Raw genomic sequence first — 20,366 nt, 5'->3', positions numbered from 1 at the left:
TTTATCAAAGCTTTTGAAGCATGTTTAAGAGCTCCTTTAATAGGGCCTTAACTTGAAAATCTTTGTGATTCTTACAAAGTACAGAAACAAATGAGTGTGAAATGATTAGTTGCTTAACCCTCTGAGCTTCCTGGACCTCTTAACACACCTGGACTCACCTCTATTATTCAGACATAATGGGTAACTCACAATGATCTATGGCTCAAAGGAAATTCAGTTTGTTAAAGGCCAGTAAAAATTACATATTGACTGCATTAAAAAAAGCATATATATATATTTATACAGTATATGCATATATATCTCCCCTATCAACTCATTTGAAGTGAACCACCAATCATGTTGTTTTGAGGCTTGGTTTTTTGTTGTGATGTATTTCACACTGACATAAAGGAAAGACAATACAATTCTCAGTAGTGTACATATCAAAGCACAATGCTAAATGTCAACATACACTCCTTGGTGGCATGGCATTGAAACAGTGATGACTATATCAGTTTCTAACATTTAACTTTTACAGCAGTCAAAAGTGTTGACTTTATTTACACAAATTGCCTCTGAAATATTTTTCAAACCATGAACTCTAAAGCCGAGTTCACACTATGCAATTTTCAGTCCAATTTTAGCAACATATGCAGGTCAAATACCTCAAATTGGAGGCAAATACTTGCTCGATTAGTGGTCAATCATGATATGCAAAATCTCCACAGATCTTACATGCAAGATACTGTATTTTGGAGGAGTTGAACAGGGAGGACTATCGAGTGAGGGGTTGCAAGAAGCTACAACCAGGAAGGGAAATCTAGAACATCAAATGTTCATTGAATATGGCAAAGTTGCCAAAGACGTTGTGGGAAGGGAGGAACCAGATGCAAAACTTCAAAGTAAACTTGATTTATTACAAAAACAAGGCAAGAACAAAAAACGTGTCTGAGCCGGATACCAAGAACTCCAAAACTGTGAAACGAAACAAAACAAGACTATGAATAAACAAGACTGAAACTATGAGGCAAAAACCTGACCTGATAAACCTGTGAGCAACGTGGCTTGAGCATGAGAGCTAAGGCGAGGAATCTGAGATGAGCTGAGGGAAACCTGGAAACTCAGTACTGTGGGGAGGTGATTAGTGATGAGGTGCAGCTGTGAAAGAAAACAGGTGACTTGAGTGAAACTAACTGACAGGGGAAAAAAACATGACAAGAAATAAACCAAGAAACCTGAAAATGAGACAAAACATAACTCAAAACGTGACAAAAGTCAAGTAAATTGTATTTATAAAGCACTTTTAAAACAACTAAAGTTGACCAAAATGCTACACAAAGTGAAGTCAGTGCAACGATAACCTCAATAAATTATAGCAGCAAAAAACAAAACCAGAAAAAACAATAATTATAATACTAAAAATAGTGAAATGTATTAAAACCGCTAGGAATGGTGACATTCTCAGCATAAATCGAGTACCAAACAGAAGAGTCTTTTAAAGCTATCTAATATGTTGAAGAGTAGGGGAAGCTCGAATGTGGGACGGTCGATTGTTCGGCACTTGTTTTTTGACGGATTAGAAAGTCAGTAATAGAATTTTTAATAAATCCTGTAGTTAACGGGGAGCCAGTGGAGGGAGGACTGTACAGCTGGAGTTAAAAGACTTAACAACAACATAGGGACAAGTGTTGAGCATTAACAAATGCTGCGCACAGTAGTGCTTGTATCCATAGCTAACATGCAATCCATGTCCCAGATGGACCTTTCAGTTTTGCAAAACTAAGCATAAATTAAGTATGGGTCAATAAACATACAATTAATTATTTAGAAAAAATAACACTCAATACAGAACAATTCAGGATATAAAAGATGAATAAACTACATGACAGTGACATCATTAAAGGTGAAGTGGCAGTTAATTTGAATATATGTAATCAATTGAATTATTTAATAAATAAAGTTTTTCTTAAAAACAGTTTCAGTTTGAATTTAAAATCATTCCAGTCCAGTCCAGTTCAGCATCCACAGGTGATGAATTTCAGATGTTAATCCCTTAAAGAAGAAATCCATACAGAAAAAGAACAGCTTGTCACTGCTAAGATTTACGCAAAGACACCTTACAATTCTCCCTGGATTGTCCACTTACAGAGTTACTGAGCCTGGGACTGTAAGCGGATGGTCATTTAACATTTTGGAAGTATTTCAAGGTAAGTTTAAAGTTGGAAAATTTAATAGAATGATCTAAATGTATCTTAATTACTTAAGAACATTGCAATGATGAGATTTAATGAAGTGCCTGTCCAAGATCCTACTTGTTCATGTTTAAACACTGTCTCATAAGCAGTTTCAAGACATCATAAATCCTGCTTTACACTACAGTTCCTCCCACAATCCCACACATACTCTCGGGGATGTGGGACACTGCATGTCATAGAGCTCCCACTATTAAGGGCAGAGGATGAGCCAGATTACAAGATGATTTATGTAGCATCCAAACGACAGTGCAGTCAAATGAAATGGGAAAAAGCACATGCATGGTTTTATCACATGAATATTGTGAGATGCAGCTCAACATCACACACAGCACTGCAATCAACGACACTCTTGGTATTAATTTGTCACAAGCCAATTCTTAAAAAGAGAATTAAAATTGCTCCTGTGTCCTAAAATTAAAAGGAGAAACTGACACTGTCCTTGTGTGTATACCCACTTTTTAATGTTGAAAAAATCAGACTTTATATTGATATAAATATACAAATGACTGTGGTCATCTGGTTTCAATCAAAAGCAAAACCATTCAAAACTGTCCATAAGAAAGATGGTTGCCCTACATTTCCCCTGTTGCAGTGTGGGTGCGTGCATTTTTGAAAATTTGTAAATCAGAGAAGGTCACGTTGCTCCAGACCAGAGTGAAAGTGACTTGTTAAAATAAAATGCATATTCATCTATAAATGTGACATATATGTTTAAGTATCAATGTATTTATTTAGTACTGATTTAAATAGTATGACATACATGTTGTCATGGTCTGAAAGATTTTGGTTTCTTGCTTTTCTTTCGCACTTTATACAATTTCCTGTTTTATTTTGTAAAAGCTGCCCCCTTGGTTGTTCTACCTGGTTTTAGTGACCGATTAACTCTCACCCCTCATCACTCACTGAGCATATATATACTCCTAGTCTTCAGTTGGTCGGATCATTTCATGCCCTAGTCTCAAGCCTCCTGAGTGTCGAGGTGTTTACTGTGTTTTTTGTTGACTAAAAGCTTCAAGATCATCTGCCAGCTGTGACTTTCTCTTCTTCTTTGTCTGAGCTTGGTCTACTCCAACCAAGACAGGTCCCAACAAATTATTCAGCCCACAGCTATCAGGCTTCTTCAGAGCCCAAGAAGGAGGCTGACACAGAGGACGAGTTTATCTCTCTTTTTGAGTTTTTCTGCCAACAGGCAGAAATAACAGAATGGGACCTGCTCCAAATATCTCAGCAGGAGCTGGCCCAGAACACAGGGACAGGGAACTCCAGGTGGCCTTGTCTCATCTCCTCGTTGCCAGTCATACCTGTCTCCTTGCTCTGGGCTTTTTGGGACACTGTGGCTTAGTCTTCAGAACTCTGGCAGAGGCTTAGAGTGTCAGTGAAACTTTTGGGTTGCTGCAGGCTAGTCTATGACTCCTCACTTCTCCAGGGTTGGCTAACCGGGAGGATAGGATTAAGACCATTGACAGTGCAACGGAACTTTTCAGTTTACAGGATTCTTGTGAGCCACTACATTTGCCTGAGCCACAGCATTCTCCTGAGCCCCAGTGTTTGTCCAGTGTGAGTCCATTTCCTGGTCCAGCTGCTGTTTTGCCTGACTGTGCATCAGAGCCTGACCCTGAGTATGCATAAGAGTTCCAGTCTCCAGTGCCCCGGCCTTCAGAGCCCCATTCTCCAATACATCTGAGGAACAGCCCACAGAGTCTCTCCTTCAGCGCTCCACTCCTCTGCGCTGGAGTGCACCTGCATTCCAACCCTAGCCTCAGTGTCAAGGTTCCTCTGGCCTCCTGCCCAGTTCTCAGAGAAATCTCTGTGTTGCCAGTTGCCCCTGGATTAGATCTCAGTGGGGCTATCTACTTTGACTTTTGAATGTTTGGACTGACCTTGCTGGTCATTTCCCAGTTTTGGGGACCTGCTTTGTTTGTTTCTGTCTTGTTTGGGTCATTCCCTCCATCCTGCCCATGTTAGGCTGGACTTCTTTTGGTTTTGGGGATGCTTGGGAGCCATGCCTTAGTGGGGGTGGGGATGGGGGTGGGGATGGGGGTGGAAGGGTGGGGATAGGGGGTACTGCCATGGTTTGTCATGTGTTTGGCTTTGTTTTTTGTTTCTTGCTTTTGTTTTGCACTTTATATCCTGCTTCCTGTTTTATTGTGTAAGACCTCTTGGTTGTTCTGTTGAGTTTTACTTCTAATTTTAGTTACTGATTAATTCACCTGTTTTCACTCTCCTCATTACTCCCTCAGCTTATATTCTCCCAGTCTGCAGTTGGTCCTTGTCGATGTTTCATGTCTATGTTTGAAGTCTCCTTTGTTTCCCCGTGTTTTGTTTTTTTGGTTTATTAAAAGCTTCAAGATCATCTGCCAGCTGTGCCTCTTTCTTCTTCGCTGTCTGCATGTGTTCACTACTCCCAACACATGTGGGCTACAGACAATGTCGCAAGAATTTTGCATTTCGCCCAATGGTCTGAGAAAAATGTGTATCATCTTAACAATTCTCAGGCAAAAAAGAAAAAAAAGTCTTGCAAGACACTTGGACCTTGGTGTCAAAGATAAATACTATGTAAAAAATATAATGGATGAAGGTTCAGTGACTTAAACAACCAGCATCCCTCCAGTCTGCTTGTTAACTTAAAAAAAAAAAATCTGTCATATTTATTCATTGTTTTGAGAAATGTAAAAGATTAGATGGATGAAGTATTTAACGCACTACCACCTTTTGAATTTGCTTGGTCAAATGTAAAAACTCTACTCTCCGAGCTTCACTTGAATTAAATTGAATTGAATTTAAAATATCAACAAAATGTAACAGTACAGGTTTTCATTTATCTGTCTATGTCATAATATTGGATTATTATTATGGATTGACAAGCATGCAAGGGGTGTTTATATATCATAGCCAGATGTAAAGGTAGTTTTACTAATTTTATACATTTGATATACATGCACTTCGGAATATATCGTATTATTCTACAGTTACTGCTTACGCACCTCTGTTTAGATGCAATCTGCATTCCACTGACTGTATCTGTGAAATGTCCAATAAATTAAATACAATAAAGCTGAATCTAATCTAATCTTTACATACTATCAGGTGGTTTAATTTGGTGTAACCTAGCTGTAGTCAAATTAAAAGAATTATTTCCCCTCCAAAATATTTTGATGTCAAAGTAGAAGCAGTATTTTCCTTGTTCACCTCACAGCCATCACCGTTCTCGATAAATCATTCCTTCTGCATTATGGGTAGAAACAACTCTGTAATAGCCTGCCATCTCAAAGTCACTCACATTGGACTTCATTTCCTTTAACTGCCACACTTATGTGTGACGCAACTTACCTCAGCGACACATCCCCTCTTTGTTGTTTCACCCACTCAGGCAATAATCTCCTAAACAAGTTTAAAGTTATTTTACTGAAACATGATTTCAGTTGTATTTTAAGACTGCCAGATCCAGTTACATTTAAGGGTTGTGGCCGACGTATGACCTATCAAGTTAAAATAATTTCAAATTGAGGACAGGGGAGTTCAAAGAACTGACAAGTGAAATGAAAAAAAATGAGGGTTCAGTAAAAATGAACTTCAGTAAATGTTACATTTACTGAAGTTGTTCCTTCAGATCTGATAAGCTCTTGTCAGCTCTTATCCACAAATGGACAATTTGGCAATTCTGTGTCATACATAACTCAAACCAGACATAGAATCAAAGCTTCCATCAGAAACTGAGAAAATGCCGAATGCTACTCAATATTGTCACCCGAGGTTTAGACTTCATAGGGGTCATTTGTTTGATTAAGCTTTGTATTAGACAGACAGATGAAAAGGACACTATTCAATGTTTCCTCACAAGGCTGTCTAATCTCACTAAATGAGCATCATTCATAGTAATCCCACTGTAGTTCTCACATGTTCGTCAGAGCAACCTATTCACCACAGGTAGCAAACTGTGTCTATGACTCAAATCACAGAGCAATCAACTATTCATCACTTTTCACTCACATTCTCCCTCTCGCTTATTCTTATAACAGTTGTCTGGCCTTTAACAGTTTAAATAACATCAATTTATGTTAATTTGGGGGGGGCTTGGTCACTTGAAACCAGAAATAGCATTTTATTTACCTTGAAAAGTTTACGACAAGAATAAATGTGCATTAAACAACCAGATATAACCTTTTAAAGCAGGACAACAACATTATCTCTCATGACTTAGATCTAGTTATTTTTCTGAAATGGTAGTATCATCTGCCAGTTGCACATCTTTCATCTTATATTTTCCTGCATTCAAAAAGGCTGGTAATTTCACTGTTTATCATCTAATATGACATAAAACAAATAATGACTGTTTTATGCACTGAGGAAACAAAAAACAACACTGACATTTTAGATTGATATGGCAAACTTGATTGGAAATTGCAGATAATTTACACATGCTACACACATGGAGCAACTTAAGCATCTTCTGGAGGAATATGTATGGCAATTTGACAAATTGATCTCTTCTTAGCTTTAGTTTGTTTTTCCCCACCAATATTAGACATCCTAACTGCTTAATGTTTTCTGTGTTCACCAGCTATTCACTAATTTTGTCTGTTTACTGTTTGAGTCTTACCAGATGGTATATAGTTTATTTATGTGCCTCTTTGTAAAAAAAAAAAAAAACTCCTGCATAATCTGTGTATTGAATCTAAGGCTGAGCATTAAAACAGTCTCAAAATTAGATTGAAATGATGTCGTTATAGCAGCAAATGGCCCGCACACACTCTTGTTACATCAACCCATCCATCCATTTTCTGCTTCCGCTTAATGAAATTTTAGAATTTTAGGGTCACAGGGGGACTGGAGTTTTTGGACTGTAGGAGGAAGCCAGAGTACCCGGGGAGAACATGCAAACTCCACACAGAAAGGCCCAGCCAGGAATCAAACCTGGTACCCTTCTTGCTGTGAAGTGACGGTGCTAACCACCACACCACCGTGCAGCCCGTTACATCTACCCATCCTTCCATATACACAGTTACACCGAATCAATGCTCATACAATAAAGAACTGATGGAAGGTGTGTTGGGTTGCATTGTTGCCACCTGAACCCTTTTTGTTGCAACATTTAAGCCTGTTCAGATCACTCAAGTAACTTTTTCTCCAAAAAGCACCTAGTAAGAAATATAGCATATTCAAGCTAACAATACTAAGACTACTCTGAAAGTCAACATGCTCTTTTAATTCCTCTGTGCTTATTAAGTATTTTTTGCGCTTGTATTTTATAGAATATTTGTTTATGTGAATTCCAGGTACTTTTTTACTTTTACAAATCAATTAGATTTATTTGTTATATTTATTGTGCAGAAAGGGTTTTTACTGCAAGTCGCATGAGCATAAAATCCACATGTTTAAGCAAACACAAAAGACAGAAAACGGTTATGCTCCTGTTTTGTTTTTTTTTACTCAGGTGAATACTGTAATGCTTGTTATCTTATGAAGTACTACTGTAGGCTCAAAATAGACTTGCTTTTTAACTTTGCAATCATGTAGGCAATCATTATGCTGATGTGATCACTTCAAAAGTCGTAATAACTTTTGGATTAATCATTTTGTTTTAAAGTAATGTTTTTTATATCTTGTCTCCGTGATAAAGGTCTCACTATATTTAATGGGTAGAACACCCAAAGGAAGGACTTCGGATGTTCTGCACCCCACCCCCTCCCCCCACCCACCCCCATTTAAATAACAAAATTGCTGATGTTCTCCACCAGTTATTGGGGGATTCGACTGGGGGAAACCAGCAAACTCAGACTGTAAGGGACTTTGAGATTTGCAGACTGTAAACAATGGGCCTGTAAATAACTGAAAGTAAATAAATACCATAAAATCACATTTAAATTAAAAAATAAAAATAAATTGATAACTGACAGCTGTGGCATTGAAGAAAATGTTGTAGGTCCCTAAATTAAAGACTTTGGATATTCTGTCACATTTGGCCCCACATTACCTTTATAGGTCACCTGCATGTTACATAGTGTATACTTGTAGAGTCATGTTTGGAGGGCATGCACAACCGAGGCCATAAACAAATGCAAGATACATAAGGTAGCCGTTATAAAAATGCAAATGCATAATTAAAAGTGAACATTCTTGGCCTTACTGTGACTTACAATGAAAACATTAGGATTACTTATTTATTGTTTAAGCTTTGTGCTTGAAACTGTTGTTTAACATTCCTTTTCACAGTGTTCAAATAGCCCTTCAAGAGGGACTAAAGTGAATGTGATCGTCATTGAAAAGCACACTCTTTTATGAACAGTGTAGTTCATTTGTTACTCCGGATAATGTTATTGCTTCGAATAGAGGCCACAATCATCACTCCACTGAAAAAGTACAGGTTTGTTCTGAAATTTATTCGCAGGAGTCTTGTGAGTGGAAAACGAGTAGCCTAGAAATTAGCTTCAACAAAAATAATACTTTTCATGCGGCATTTCCCTTGAAAGGCTATCCATCCATTCGTACATTCAGTTTCTATACCCACTTAATCCAGTTGAGGGTTGCAGGGGCTTGAGCTTATCCCAGATGCCATTAGGCGAGACGTGAGGTACACCCTAGACAGGTCACCAGTCCGTCACAGAGACAAACGAGACAAACAACCATAAAAGCCAAGAAGACAAGTATTTGTTCTTGCTAAGGAGGCCACCTTCTTTCAGAAAAAAAACTATTTGCATCGACTTGCTGGCTTCATTGGTCACAACAGTACTGCATCAAATTCTGCATCAGCTTTATGAAAAATAGAAAAAGTAGAGTGAGTGCCAAATGACTCATTAGCATTATCCACAAGAAGGAAAAAAAGAGTCACTATCAAACATGATTTCATGGGAACTTTTATCCTTTAATGAGCCGCACTTAAAAAAAAAAAAAACAAGAAAAAAAGTTTCTTTGCATTTTTTCATTTGCTTGTGGCAGTAATGGTATGAATTCATTTTGCCAACAAATGGTTGAAATGTTACGTCATGATGAGGGTGGCAAGACTGAATTAATTAAATCATCTGTGGATGATGGACTAAAAAATAAGTCAAAAGATGCAAAAACGTTCTAATAAAATCTGATTGATTTACTTGATGGTTTGTACGAGCATGGTACAAGATATGCATCAAGGCTAAATCAAGACAACAGAAAATAGCAACAAGCTTTGTACAAAAGAGTAAGATGTATGATGAAAAACATGAATGCGTTTTGGTTTTTACATCCGAACCAACACTTCAAACTAATTAATATAGATTATACATCAAAATACTAAACCAAACAAGCCACAAATGAGATCTTATCCATTTTATTTTCTCCTTTGAATTAGATGAACAGTGAGCAGCTCTGTTCATGTTCTATAAAACTATCCACCTGTTTGTCGATTAGCTAGTGTGATCGTTGCAGGCTGCCAACCCAGAGAACACGTCCCATCATTCTCCTGATCTTTGCAGACCGAAGCATCGAAGTGAGATAATCATACCAGATGATTAAGGTAAATTCAGAAATAATGTCATGGAAATTTAGATATACTACATGTACATTTTCCTCTTGTCTAATTTGTATGTAAACTTGATTGCCTCGCAGAGGGAGGTCTAATGGCAGCACAGTACTTCATTCCTGTCTTCCCAGCGGGTCTTTTTTGCAGGATCAAGACGAACACAGCAAAAATTAATTCACTGTGGAAACTGATCATGCCACCACGATTATCATGCCCAGAGGGAAGAGGGAGAGGCTTTCTTGTTGACCTGCAACATATCCAACCTGCAACACACAACTCCATCTCGCCCTCTAAAGTATCGGAAAGCAAAATGGGAATCACAATCAATCTTTACATTGCCATGAGACGGCAAACACTCAATTTCAAGATTAGAAATATTGTTTCTTTACGTAAATGGAACATTGTTATCTCCTCTCTCCTTTTTCAATTCAGTTGTAAGGACATGTGTGCTCTAAGCTATCTTCAGCTATCTTAAAAAACAAAAGATCTATTGATGTGACACGTAGTCTAACAATCTTCCATGTTTAGATTCTGAACATGTTCTTAACAGTGAGACCTGTGCTGTTATCTTTGCCATAGAATGCCAGGAACTACACAACCCATGTGTAATTGAAGCTTCTGCAGTTTAGCCATTCATGAACCTACAACAATGTCTTTGTATGAAACCTAGCAACGCGCAATAATGGTCGGAGGAGGATTTTTATCTAACCCTGCTATTATTCTGATTGTAAGTGTCCTAGTATGAATTTCCCCCTTTAATTACACTGCCATCTGTTCGTTACAACAAAATAAACTTTGAATAAGTATACAAATACTCAAACAAGCATGTTTTTGGAATAAGCTACATTTGGCATATATAAAGAAGAGATGAGAGCTGCATAGACGTTACCACAAAAAACAATATATTAAAATATGAAATGTAAGATTGGAACCAAAGCATCAAGACACGCACCTTATCAAGATTCTTTTCAATGTGCTTACACAAAAGCAATTTTTGTCCTTTAAAAGGAATAACCATCTTGTCATGTACCTGTCAGTAACAATTCACTGCCACACAAATGGAGACTTTATCAACAGGTGTTATCAAAAAGTTGCTTCCATCAGCTAAACAAATCCCCTTTGTTTAATTGTTTCTTCTTATACAATTAGGATTTCAGAGAATGTTAGACACAAGAGTTACATGCATGGAATTATAAGTGGCCCCAAAGGTAAACATTTCAAAGGGCTCAGTTCTAAACATCAGTGCAAGGTTAAAATCGCAACTTAAGTAGTAAGATTGGTCACACCACACACAGAGAAATTTTCTTAGGTTTTAGCTGCTCTCAGACAGAATATTTAACTCGTACTTGATGTCCGTAGTGGAAGAGGATCCATTTACCTTAACTAATCAATAGGGACCAACATATTCAGTTGAATTTAATGTCAAGTTGAGTCTGCACACATGTACCCACATGCCAATATCTATTTAGCCAGGGTTTTAGGTGTGGAGAGCAGTGAAGGATGTTCCTCCATTTGCTTTTCAGTACTCACTGGTATGAGCCAAGGCAAATCTTTGATCAATCTAGGAAACCCATCAACTATGGACTAATGATTATACTTCTATAGGCAATGAATAATATTTCTGATCTTCCACTGCAGCCAGCAGATTTTTCATTTAATGTAGAACAAATAACTGATCCAAGATTTTTCTGACTTTGACTGAATGTGGATTAAAAAAAATCTCCACACAATTTCTTGCATGCATGCAAACAAAGCTCTCTAAAACTTGAATTGGTCACTATGAGGACTACAAATGGCAACCAGGACACGCTCATCATTCACCAACAGACCAACAGCTGGCTTTTTCTTATTTAAATGTATAGATTAGGTCACAGCAAACAGCTTAAAAGTATTAAAGCTTTGGTTTAACCTTGTGGCCCTTTCACACACTGTAGACTTAAGTTTCAATGGAAATGCTATGACCCCTTATTAAGTGGATTCCTTCGTATTTTGTGACCTGTGCTGTCATTTCGCTGTCAATGAGCCACTGCTGTGCAACTCTTCAACCTAAGTTATGCCACTGACAACCAATCAAATATCGGCCTTTATTGTATGAGAAGTCATGACATAACTTTCTCCTCTGACATTTACTGCAGTAACCTCATTAAAAACACTTTCATTCATCAAGGCTGTATGTTTCATTATAGAACATTCTCAAAGTTTTACAATAGCGTCTATGCTGACATTGGCACAGTCATCACTGCTTATAAAGCTGCAGGGGGAAACTGGATTTCCATCATTTCTACTCAGCTGGTTCATTACTTAATTGACTTAATGAACAAAGACATGAACCCATACCATTACACAAGAGTGAATATTATGGGTAGATCAGGTCAACAATTCCAACATTTACCAGTCAGAGAGTTTTTACACACACACATATATATGAAGCTACTTTAGAAAAGTGAACATATAGTCTGTAGACTGTAGTGCTCATAAAGTAATTCTGTTTAATCCTTGAGCTTTGACCCAACATCTAATTTACATCAGAGTACAGCATCAATCTGAGGTTTTAAAGTGTTCCTCGTGCAGTGAAGTTAGCAACTGTTCTGGATGACACCAAAAACAGGAGATGTTTACCACCTAGCCAAAATTATATATGAAACTCTACATCAAAACTGGCAATTGTTACAACTGCATATTCTAAACTGCAACTTACTGATTATAATGCTATTCAACCTTTTTGAATATTCTCAACTGCAAAACAACCAAATTTATTGAACCAGAAATTGAACAAAACAAATGTTCCAACCATTTTAGTATTAGCAACTCCAGGCAACCTTAAACATTTGTTCAAGAGCGGCCATGTCATGTAATTTACAAAATACTCCTTCTAAATCTCCCCATCAAAACGTCTGCACAGTTGCATCATTTGGAGGTTGGAGGGGAAGATGATGCCTGTCAACCATCGGCTGTGTGGGAGACTTGAGATTGCATTCTATAATGACCACTAATGTCTTCTTGTAATTTTAACATAAAATGTCCAGGTCTCATGAGCTGCTGTTGCTTTCGCATAACTTTACTGTTAAATGTTGTTTTTGCATCCATTCGCTGTATCCTTGTGCACTAATTCGCCTTTTTGTCACTGTTTTACACAGAACAAACTACTTGGTTATATATTAGGCATTAAAAACAAGATGGTTTAGGTTAGAAAAATATCATGGCTTCCATTTAAAACTAACCCTGTGTATTGCATCAAAATATCCTTTTCCTGGATTACTAGCTGCCGTAAGTTTTTGGGTGTGAAAAGACATACAAAGAACAATCTCTGTATAACAAAACTGATGTTTGAATGACAACAAAGATGCAGACTCTTAATATTACAGTCAGGTTGGCTCGGTCATACTGTGTTCTCTCGCTTATGTTGTGTTGCTAAAAATACAGCCAAGGAGCTGGAGCGCTGTATCTAGGACTTTGCAGATCAGGACCTAGTGAGCAGTACATTGGAAATACTTGCCTGTGCTGATAGAGGGCCACATAGAGTATTCACTGTCCACTGATGATAAAGACACTAATAAATCCTCTTTGGGATTTTTTTTAAGGCACCATTGGAACTGAAACTAATTGGGAGTGTGATTTGTCTCACAGTGTAGATTCAATGAGTGTGCAGCTTTTAGTTGTAAGAAACAGTACAGCACCCCACTGACTCAGTCTGTATTCTGGCCTATTTCATTTCCAAGTCAACTGCCAGCTCCATCTGCTGCTTCAATACAAACCCTGAACGTTTTGTGTTCAACACTATCAGTTTTCAACTCAGGAAAAATTATCTTTGAGATAAATCTCACTTTGAAAGTCACAGCTTTATATTTCAGTGTACTGACTTAGCTTTAACTGACTGCCTGTATTGTGTTGAATGCAAGCAAGGGAAGCAGAGTCCTACTGCAGCTCTTCCACAGAGTAGTAATCAGTCAGTCATCACCACAGCAATTACTATGATGTGTAGTCATAGTAAAGTTATGTTGATAACAAGGTAAGTCTTTTAATTCTTGTTCCAACGGGTTGCAGCTCTAATCCTTATACCCCAAAAGAATGAAAACTACAGCTGCTTTTTCAGTGTCAATGCATAACTGAGTTGATGTGGTGTAGAGACCTACATAAACCACCATCTCACTGCCATTATCACTTTGGTTTCTTAAAAGTGGAGTGAATTAAGTATCCATCAGAAGTTCAAACAAGAACATAGTGTAAAAGCCTCATAGTGCACCAATTTTGCAGGTTTATACTTTGTTTTTTGCGCTTTCAATCCACTAAAGATGGCACAGGCATAAACAGCTTCCTCCTTTACCTGTTACCATAATCAGTTTCGAGGAACAACAGATCATTTTGACAATGCTTTGCAATGAAAAAGCAGCAATATGCATTTGACCCACCTCCTGTAGAAAGTAAAATATCAATAAGAGTTGAAGTATATAATTTAGAGTATTTTCACTGCTCTATCTTGTCATCAGAAAGCACTTTTCGACAGGGAGCTGAAATTGTTAAACCATCTCTTTTCTTTTCAAAGCCACCAGATTCTTTGAGCTTGAAAAAAAGAAATAACCTCACAGAAGTTAGTTGTTAGTTAGTTGTGAGTTTGGAAGACAATAGTACATACATTTGGACTCAATAACCCTTTAGAATAGCAAAGTCAAAACAGCAACTCACATATTTAGAAATTAAACAATGAATATTTTCAAGTAATACTGCATAAAAACTTTGTACACTTAAAAAGCATATTATATGGTAATTGTGTCTGCACCTCTGACAAGTGTGGATAATTTGCACAGATCTGTGGAGAGTGTGACATCAGTGGAGTTTAAAAAAATCATGGTGGATGTCAGTAAAACAAGTAAATCATAAGCCCTTTTACTCAAATAATCTATGCCTTATTGGCATAAAAAAGACACCCTTGTTAACATGGCGCTGTTCCTCCTTCGTAATTCACACATGCCAAATGTTTATTGTTGTACGATATTCATGCAGTTTGCAGTTGAGTTTGCAGCTTGAAAGACAAGTTCAAAACATTGATTTTATTGTCTCGCCAAGGATTCTTCAACCCTGGTCCTCGGGACCCAGTGCCCTGCATGTTTTCGATGTTTCCCTCCTCCACCACACCTGATTGAAATAATCAGCACGTCATCAAGCTCTGCGGTGGCCTGATAAGGAGCCATTCATTTGAATCAGGTGTGTTGGAGGAGGGAAACATCGAAAACATGCAGGGCAGTGGGTCCCGAGGACCAGGGTTGAAGAACACTGGTCTAGTCCATTACTTTTTCCCAAAAATGTTTACAAAATCTAGAAATCTCCCAAATCTAGTGATAAACCTTCTCAAATCAATGTTTCCTTTTGTAACCAAAAAAGCTCTTATGTGGCTCTTCTTAACAATGAATAATGTCATTGAAAGACATAATTGGGCCTGGTCTTGACACCAATTAAATTTACAATAACACAAACTTGGCTTACAGGATGGGAAATATCACATTGTAAAACAGAATGATTTTTAGAGTATAGCTGGAAGTGTTTCTTTGGTGCTCCTGCAGTGTCGTTAAGGCATAATAGTCCCACTACTGTATGATAATAACCTTCTGTACTGCAGTTGCAGTGTCGAGGAACTGTTGTGTTGCTCAGCACATCTTCAAACCGCTTACATGGGTTAACAAGCTGCCCGCGCTACATGCTGTCTACCTGGTGCTTTCCAACCGCCTGTTGGAGACATACATGCTCACTCAACCTCAGCAGTGTACATTTAATCAGCTACAACATGGACCAAAGTGAAAGTTGCTGGTGTGATACTAAAGCCGGGGCTTGTACATAGCTTTTCTACAAGAAAAAGTCAAAGAATGTCTGAATGGAAGCTATGTCGACTGTTCAAGTGCTGGGTTTACATTAAAGCAGCGGAGCCCAGTCTCTTTCATTGTGTCCAATTCACATCGTTCAACTCCCTGGTTTCTTCAACATAAAATAAACGCAAGTGGATAAAAAAAGCACCCGCATGATGACTATCCTACTGCCTGCAGTGACAGACATGAAAGACTGGTCTGTCTCCTCCGGCTGGCTTGGTGAAACCACCGCGAGTAGCTCATTGAAGATAGAAGTGATGCAGAGGGGGTAACGCCGCTGCAGTCAACCCGACGATGGAATCATTTGTTTAGAGGGATTCACATTGGACAAAAAAAAAATGTGCGTGGATTTGATTAACTGCAATAATATCGAGCCTGAGTGTGTGTGTTAAGTGCATGTTTGTCTGTGTGTGTGTGTGAGGGAGAGAGAGAGAGAGAGAGAGAGAGGGGGAGAGAGAGAGAGAGAGAGAGAGAGAGAGGGAGAGAGAGAGAGAAGGAGACACTGAGAGTGAGCAGGCGTTATTTAAAAAGTTAGGAGAACGGGGTGTCGTGGCGATGCAGGGGAAGCTTTTTGTGTCTCTGCGCTGCGTCCTCAAACCTGGGCTCACCAATAGTAGCTGCACAGAGTAAGTTGTACCCCCCTCCCAGCGCCTCTGCGTGAGACACTGGCTGCATAAATATGATTGCAGATCTCTCACCGTAACAACAAACAAACGAATAACGAATGATACTCTTTCACACACACACATGCACACACACGTGCGCGCGCGCACCCATAACGCCGGTTCACAGAGAAACGAGTGTGCATAATGGATGAGCTTACCACTTGGATTCTTGTTTTTCTTAAGACTCTTGCCACAAAGACACTGCAGCATATGCGTTCCTTTGCTGAAAATGTTCCAAAGAAACCACATTGATTTGGGCGAAGAGCAATCCAGTGGCTTAAACACCCAGATATAGATGAGATCCTTGCGGTTGCATAATAACACAATTGGATCAGTTCTCTCAAACAAGGCTACCAGTTGTATCATAGAAAATTAGGTAGGCTATATCCAATTCCTATGCGCTTTCATTCACGTGACAAAATAGTCAGTGTCTGTCAGACTTCGTAATAGCGGTGTGTTTCTTCCTGTGCCAAATAAAGAATGCCTCCTCAACTAGTCTATAATAGAAAATATACTCTATAAATTGCATGTGTCGCACCGAGAGGAGACGGGTCGCCAGTAAACAAACACAACTAACAGGGAAACAGTAAACCACGGTGGATTTCCGAGGAGAAAATCATTGCCTATTAGTTCATCACTCTGAGGAGAGGAGGGTGGATCTGCACAGCATCAAAAGCCAAGGGAGGATGCATCCTATGCACAGACTGCTGCAATGATTGCCCCAACAAAACACCACATTGCCAGGTTGAGTCCAATTCGTGTCTCCTTAAAACCAGCTTGTTTGGCGAGGTCAGATAACACCAACATCAGTTTTCATTTCTTATAGTCCCACGCCGCAGCGTTTCTCTTAAAGCCAGGTTTTGGGTTCTTGGTGTGTGTCCGTGATTCCTGGAGTGTGCGTTTGTTCTCTTTGAGGGGTATTTTCCTTAAGCCTTTTTCAGCACCACGAAACTGGCATCTCTGAAAGTACGCTGCGCCTGTATGAAAACATTTGCATGCATTTCCTTTTGCGTCGGACCTCTGTTAGAAATAGACGGGGAGGAGGGGTTAAATTGAAAGATTGGCTTTCCATTACGTAAACACGTGGTTTCTGCGCCGTCATACCAGAGATGCTCGGGATTTTTTTTGTGATCCGACAGAGACCATTGTCCCAATAGTTTAATTTTGGATTCAACCAAATGAATGTAGATTTTATGTGGGGGGACTTGTGGGTCGCATGTTGAAGAGTTTACATTTGCAACCATTAACCTGATGTCATTTCTTTCCAATGCCATTTCTGTACGCCTTGTTCTTCAACTATATGCAACTTTATGCATCTGGCACCCTGCAATTCGAGAAATGAGTCAAAGAAAGTCACAGGTGCTTTGACTCACCTGGGCAAGTTAGCATGGGGAGGCTTTTGTGCTTCTGTGAAGTAGGCAAAAGAATACTGTTACTCTGCCATCATGAAATCATAATACAAGTCAACGTGATTACAGACTGATCCTCTATCAAATAAATGAGAAAGTTCAACAGAAAATGTTTTAATCATTTGTATGGGGGAAAAAAACCTATATACTAAACGCTTTGATCATATCCCTAAGGAAAGGGAACCCTTTAGTGTTGCTTATAGTGACTGTTTCCACTGTATGACTACTTCTCCCAAGGGCTTAAACATTTTCCATCACAAACAAAAGGAGATAATATTTTTTTCTCATATTCACCCCTGCCCTGGGTAGGAGTTGAAGTGAAGTAAAGTGTATGTGTAATTACGTGTGCATAAGTCCTGTTTTTCACAGAAGATATTTTAAAGATGATGCATAACCACTTATAACCACTCATAACCACTTTATATTGCGGTTTTAAGTTGTACAGTAGTGGTCTAAAGTTTGTGAACCCTTTAAAATGTTCATAAATAAGAGGAATGGAGCAGATAAACTCTCTAAAAACAACTCTAAAAAATTACTACAGTCTTCAGTTTAATGAAGATAAAGCTGTTCGAAATACATTTTGTGGACACAAAAAAAGAAAAGAAAATAGCTTTTGGGGTTAAATTAGAAGTGTTGTGTTTTAAGGTGGGAGAATACTACATTCTGACATGAGAACTTTATCCCATCAAGAAATATGATGGCAATAGTATAATTTTTGGGGAATTCTTGTATATGGATGGATTTGGCCCAGATCATTTGAGTTTGGCCTTAAATTACCTTTAGATAAACAGCTTCTTAGAGAATCTATGAAATATCTACTGTATCTGTATGTTTTGAGTGGAAAGGTCAAGTGAGGGCGGAAATAAAATGGTATGCTGATGTCATGACTCAAAAGGATAAAACATAATGGATCCGGATATAGCTAAAAAAAAAAAATTACTCAAAGGGGATAACTGCAAAAACAAAGAGAGCTCTGTTGCACGAGGGAAAAAAAATCATAAACAACCAAACAAGTATTTTTTTTGTCATCTAAACATGCCACCGATGTCAGTGCAATTGCCTCAACTTGAAGCTTTGATAATACTAGATTTGGCAAATGGACGTGGCAGAGCCAGATCAGACAGGAACAACACAAGACATTGAGGAGGCTGAACATTTAGACTTTTATTATGGACTTGTTGCAGAAACTGTCAACAATCAACAAAAAGCCTGAGATAGAACAAAATATGGGAGGAGCCAAAAGCAACAGAAATGGTTGTGGACCTTCAAATTTCACCAGGGATGGAAAAAAAAAATCTCTCAGTTAATATCTCAGTTGCAGAGATTTATTTTTGTGACTGGTCATTAGATGTTTTTGATGCAGATTTTGAATCAATTATGCCCATCCTTGCACATTTTGGCAATCTTGACTGATGGGTTTTTGGATCAGTCATGTTGTTCGAAACGTTTCTCTAGATCTTCTACTTCAGAGTTATGATAGCATGTTCCACTCATTCAAATGAGATTTTCAACACATTGGAATTGTTATTCAAGTTTTCAGTAAGGCATTTCATGATAAATACAGGTTGTTTTTTTACAAGCCATTTTGTGCAGTGTGTCTTCAAAGTTGGGGACTAATCCATTCCTACGTAAATGTGATGATTGGAGCCATATACACTGCTCGAAAAAATAAAGGGAACACTAAAATAACACTTCCTAGATGTCAATGAATGAAATATTCCAGTCGAAAATTGTTATTCATTACATAGTGGAATGTGTTGAGAACAAAATAAATTATCAATGTAAATCAAAATTATTATCCTGTGAAGATCTGGATTTGGAATCATAATCAAAATAAAAGTGGAAAATCACATTACAGGCTGAGCCAACTTCAGTGGAAATTCCTCAAAACAAGTCAAATCGAGGCTCAGTAGAGTGTGTGGCCTCCACGTGCCTGTATGACCTCTGTACAACACCTAGGCATGCTCCTGATGAGGCGCCGGATGTTCTCCCGAGGGATCTCCTCCCAGAGCTGGATTAAAGCATCAGTCAACTCCTGGACAGTCTGTGGTGCAAGGTGGCGTTGGTGGATGGAATGAGACATGATGTCCCAGGTGTGCTCGATTGGATTCAGGTCTGGGGAACAGGCAGGTCAGTTCATAGCATCAATGCCTTCATCATGCAGGAACTGCTGACATACGTCAGTTACATGAGACCTAGCATTGTCATGCATCAGAAAGAACCCAGGGCCCACTGCACCAGCATATGGTCTCACAATGGGTCTTAGGATCTCATCCCGATACTTAATAGCAGTCAGGGTACCTCTGGCTGTGCAACCTTCCAAAGAAATGCCTCCCCACACCATTACTGACCCACCGCCAAACCGGTCATGCTGGAGGATGTTGCAGGCAGCAGAACGCTCTCCACGGCGTCTCCAGACTCTGTGACGTCTGTCACATGTGCTCAGTGTGAACCTGATCTCATCCGTGAAGAGCACAAGGCGCCAATGGCAAATCTGCCAATCTTGGTGTTCTCTGGCAAATGCCAATCGCTTTGCACGGTGTTGGGCTGTAAGCAGAATCCCCACTTGTGGATGTCACCCTCATGGAGTCTGTTTCTGGCAGTTTGAGCAGAAACATGCATATTGGTGGCTTGCTGGAGAAAATTTTGCAGGGCCCTGGCAGGGCTCATCTTCTTCTTCCTTGAACAAAGGAGGAGGTAGCGGT

The 20,366-nt window shown here is 38.8% G+C and overlaps 1 protein-coding gene across 1 annotated transcript in view; it reads right to left on the bottom strand.

Moving 5' to 3' along the window:
- The window catches only part of fgf14 (fibroblast growth factor 14), a 115,707-nt gene extending 98,449 nt beyond the window's left edge, over nucleotides 1–17,258 (bottom strand). The window contains exon 1 of the mRNA XM_072396598.1: nucleotides 16,411–17,258. Coding sequence (XP_072252699.1) covers nucleotides 16,411–16,618 — 208 coding nt within the window. The 5' untranslated portion in view covers nucleotides 16,619–17,258. The remainder of the gene's footprint in view (nucleotides 1–16,410) is intronic.
- Nucleotides 17,259–20,366: the final 3,108 nt, after the last annotated feature.

The sequence above is a fragment of the Leuresthes tenuis genome, unplaced genomic scaffold (assembly GCF_036924035.1).
Source record: "Leuresthes tenuis unplaced genomic scaffold, fLeuTen1.0.hap1 SCAF_12, whole genome shotgun sequence".
NCBI lineage: Eukaryota > Metazoa > Chordata > Actinopteri > Atheriniformes > Atherinopsidae > Leuresthes > Leuresthes tenuis.
This window is presented reverse-complemented; position numbering and strand designations above follow the sequence as displayed.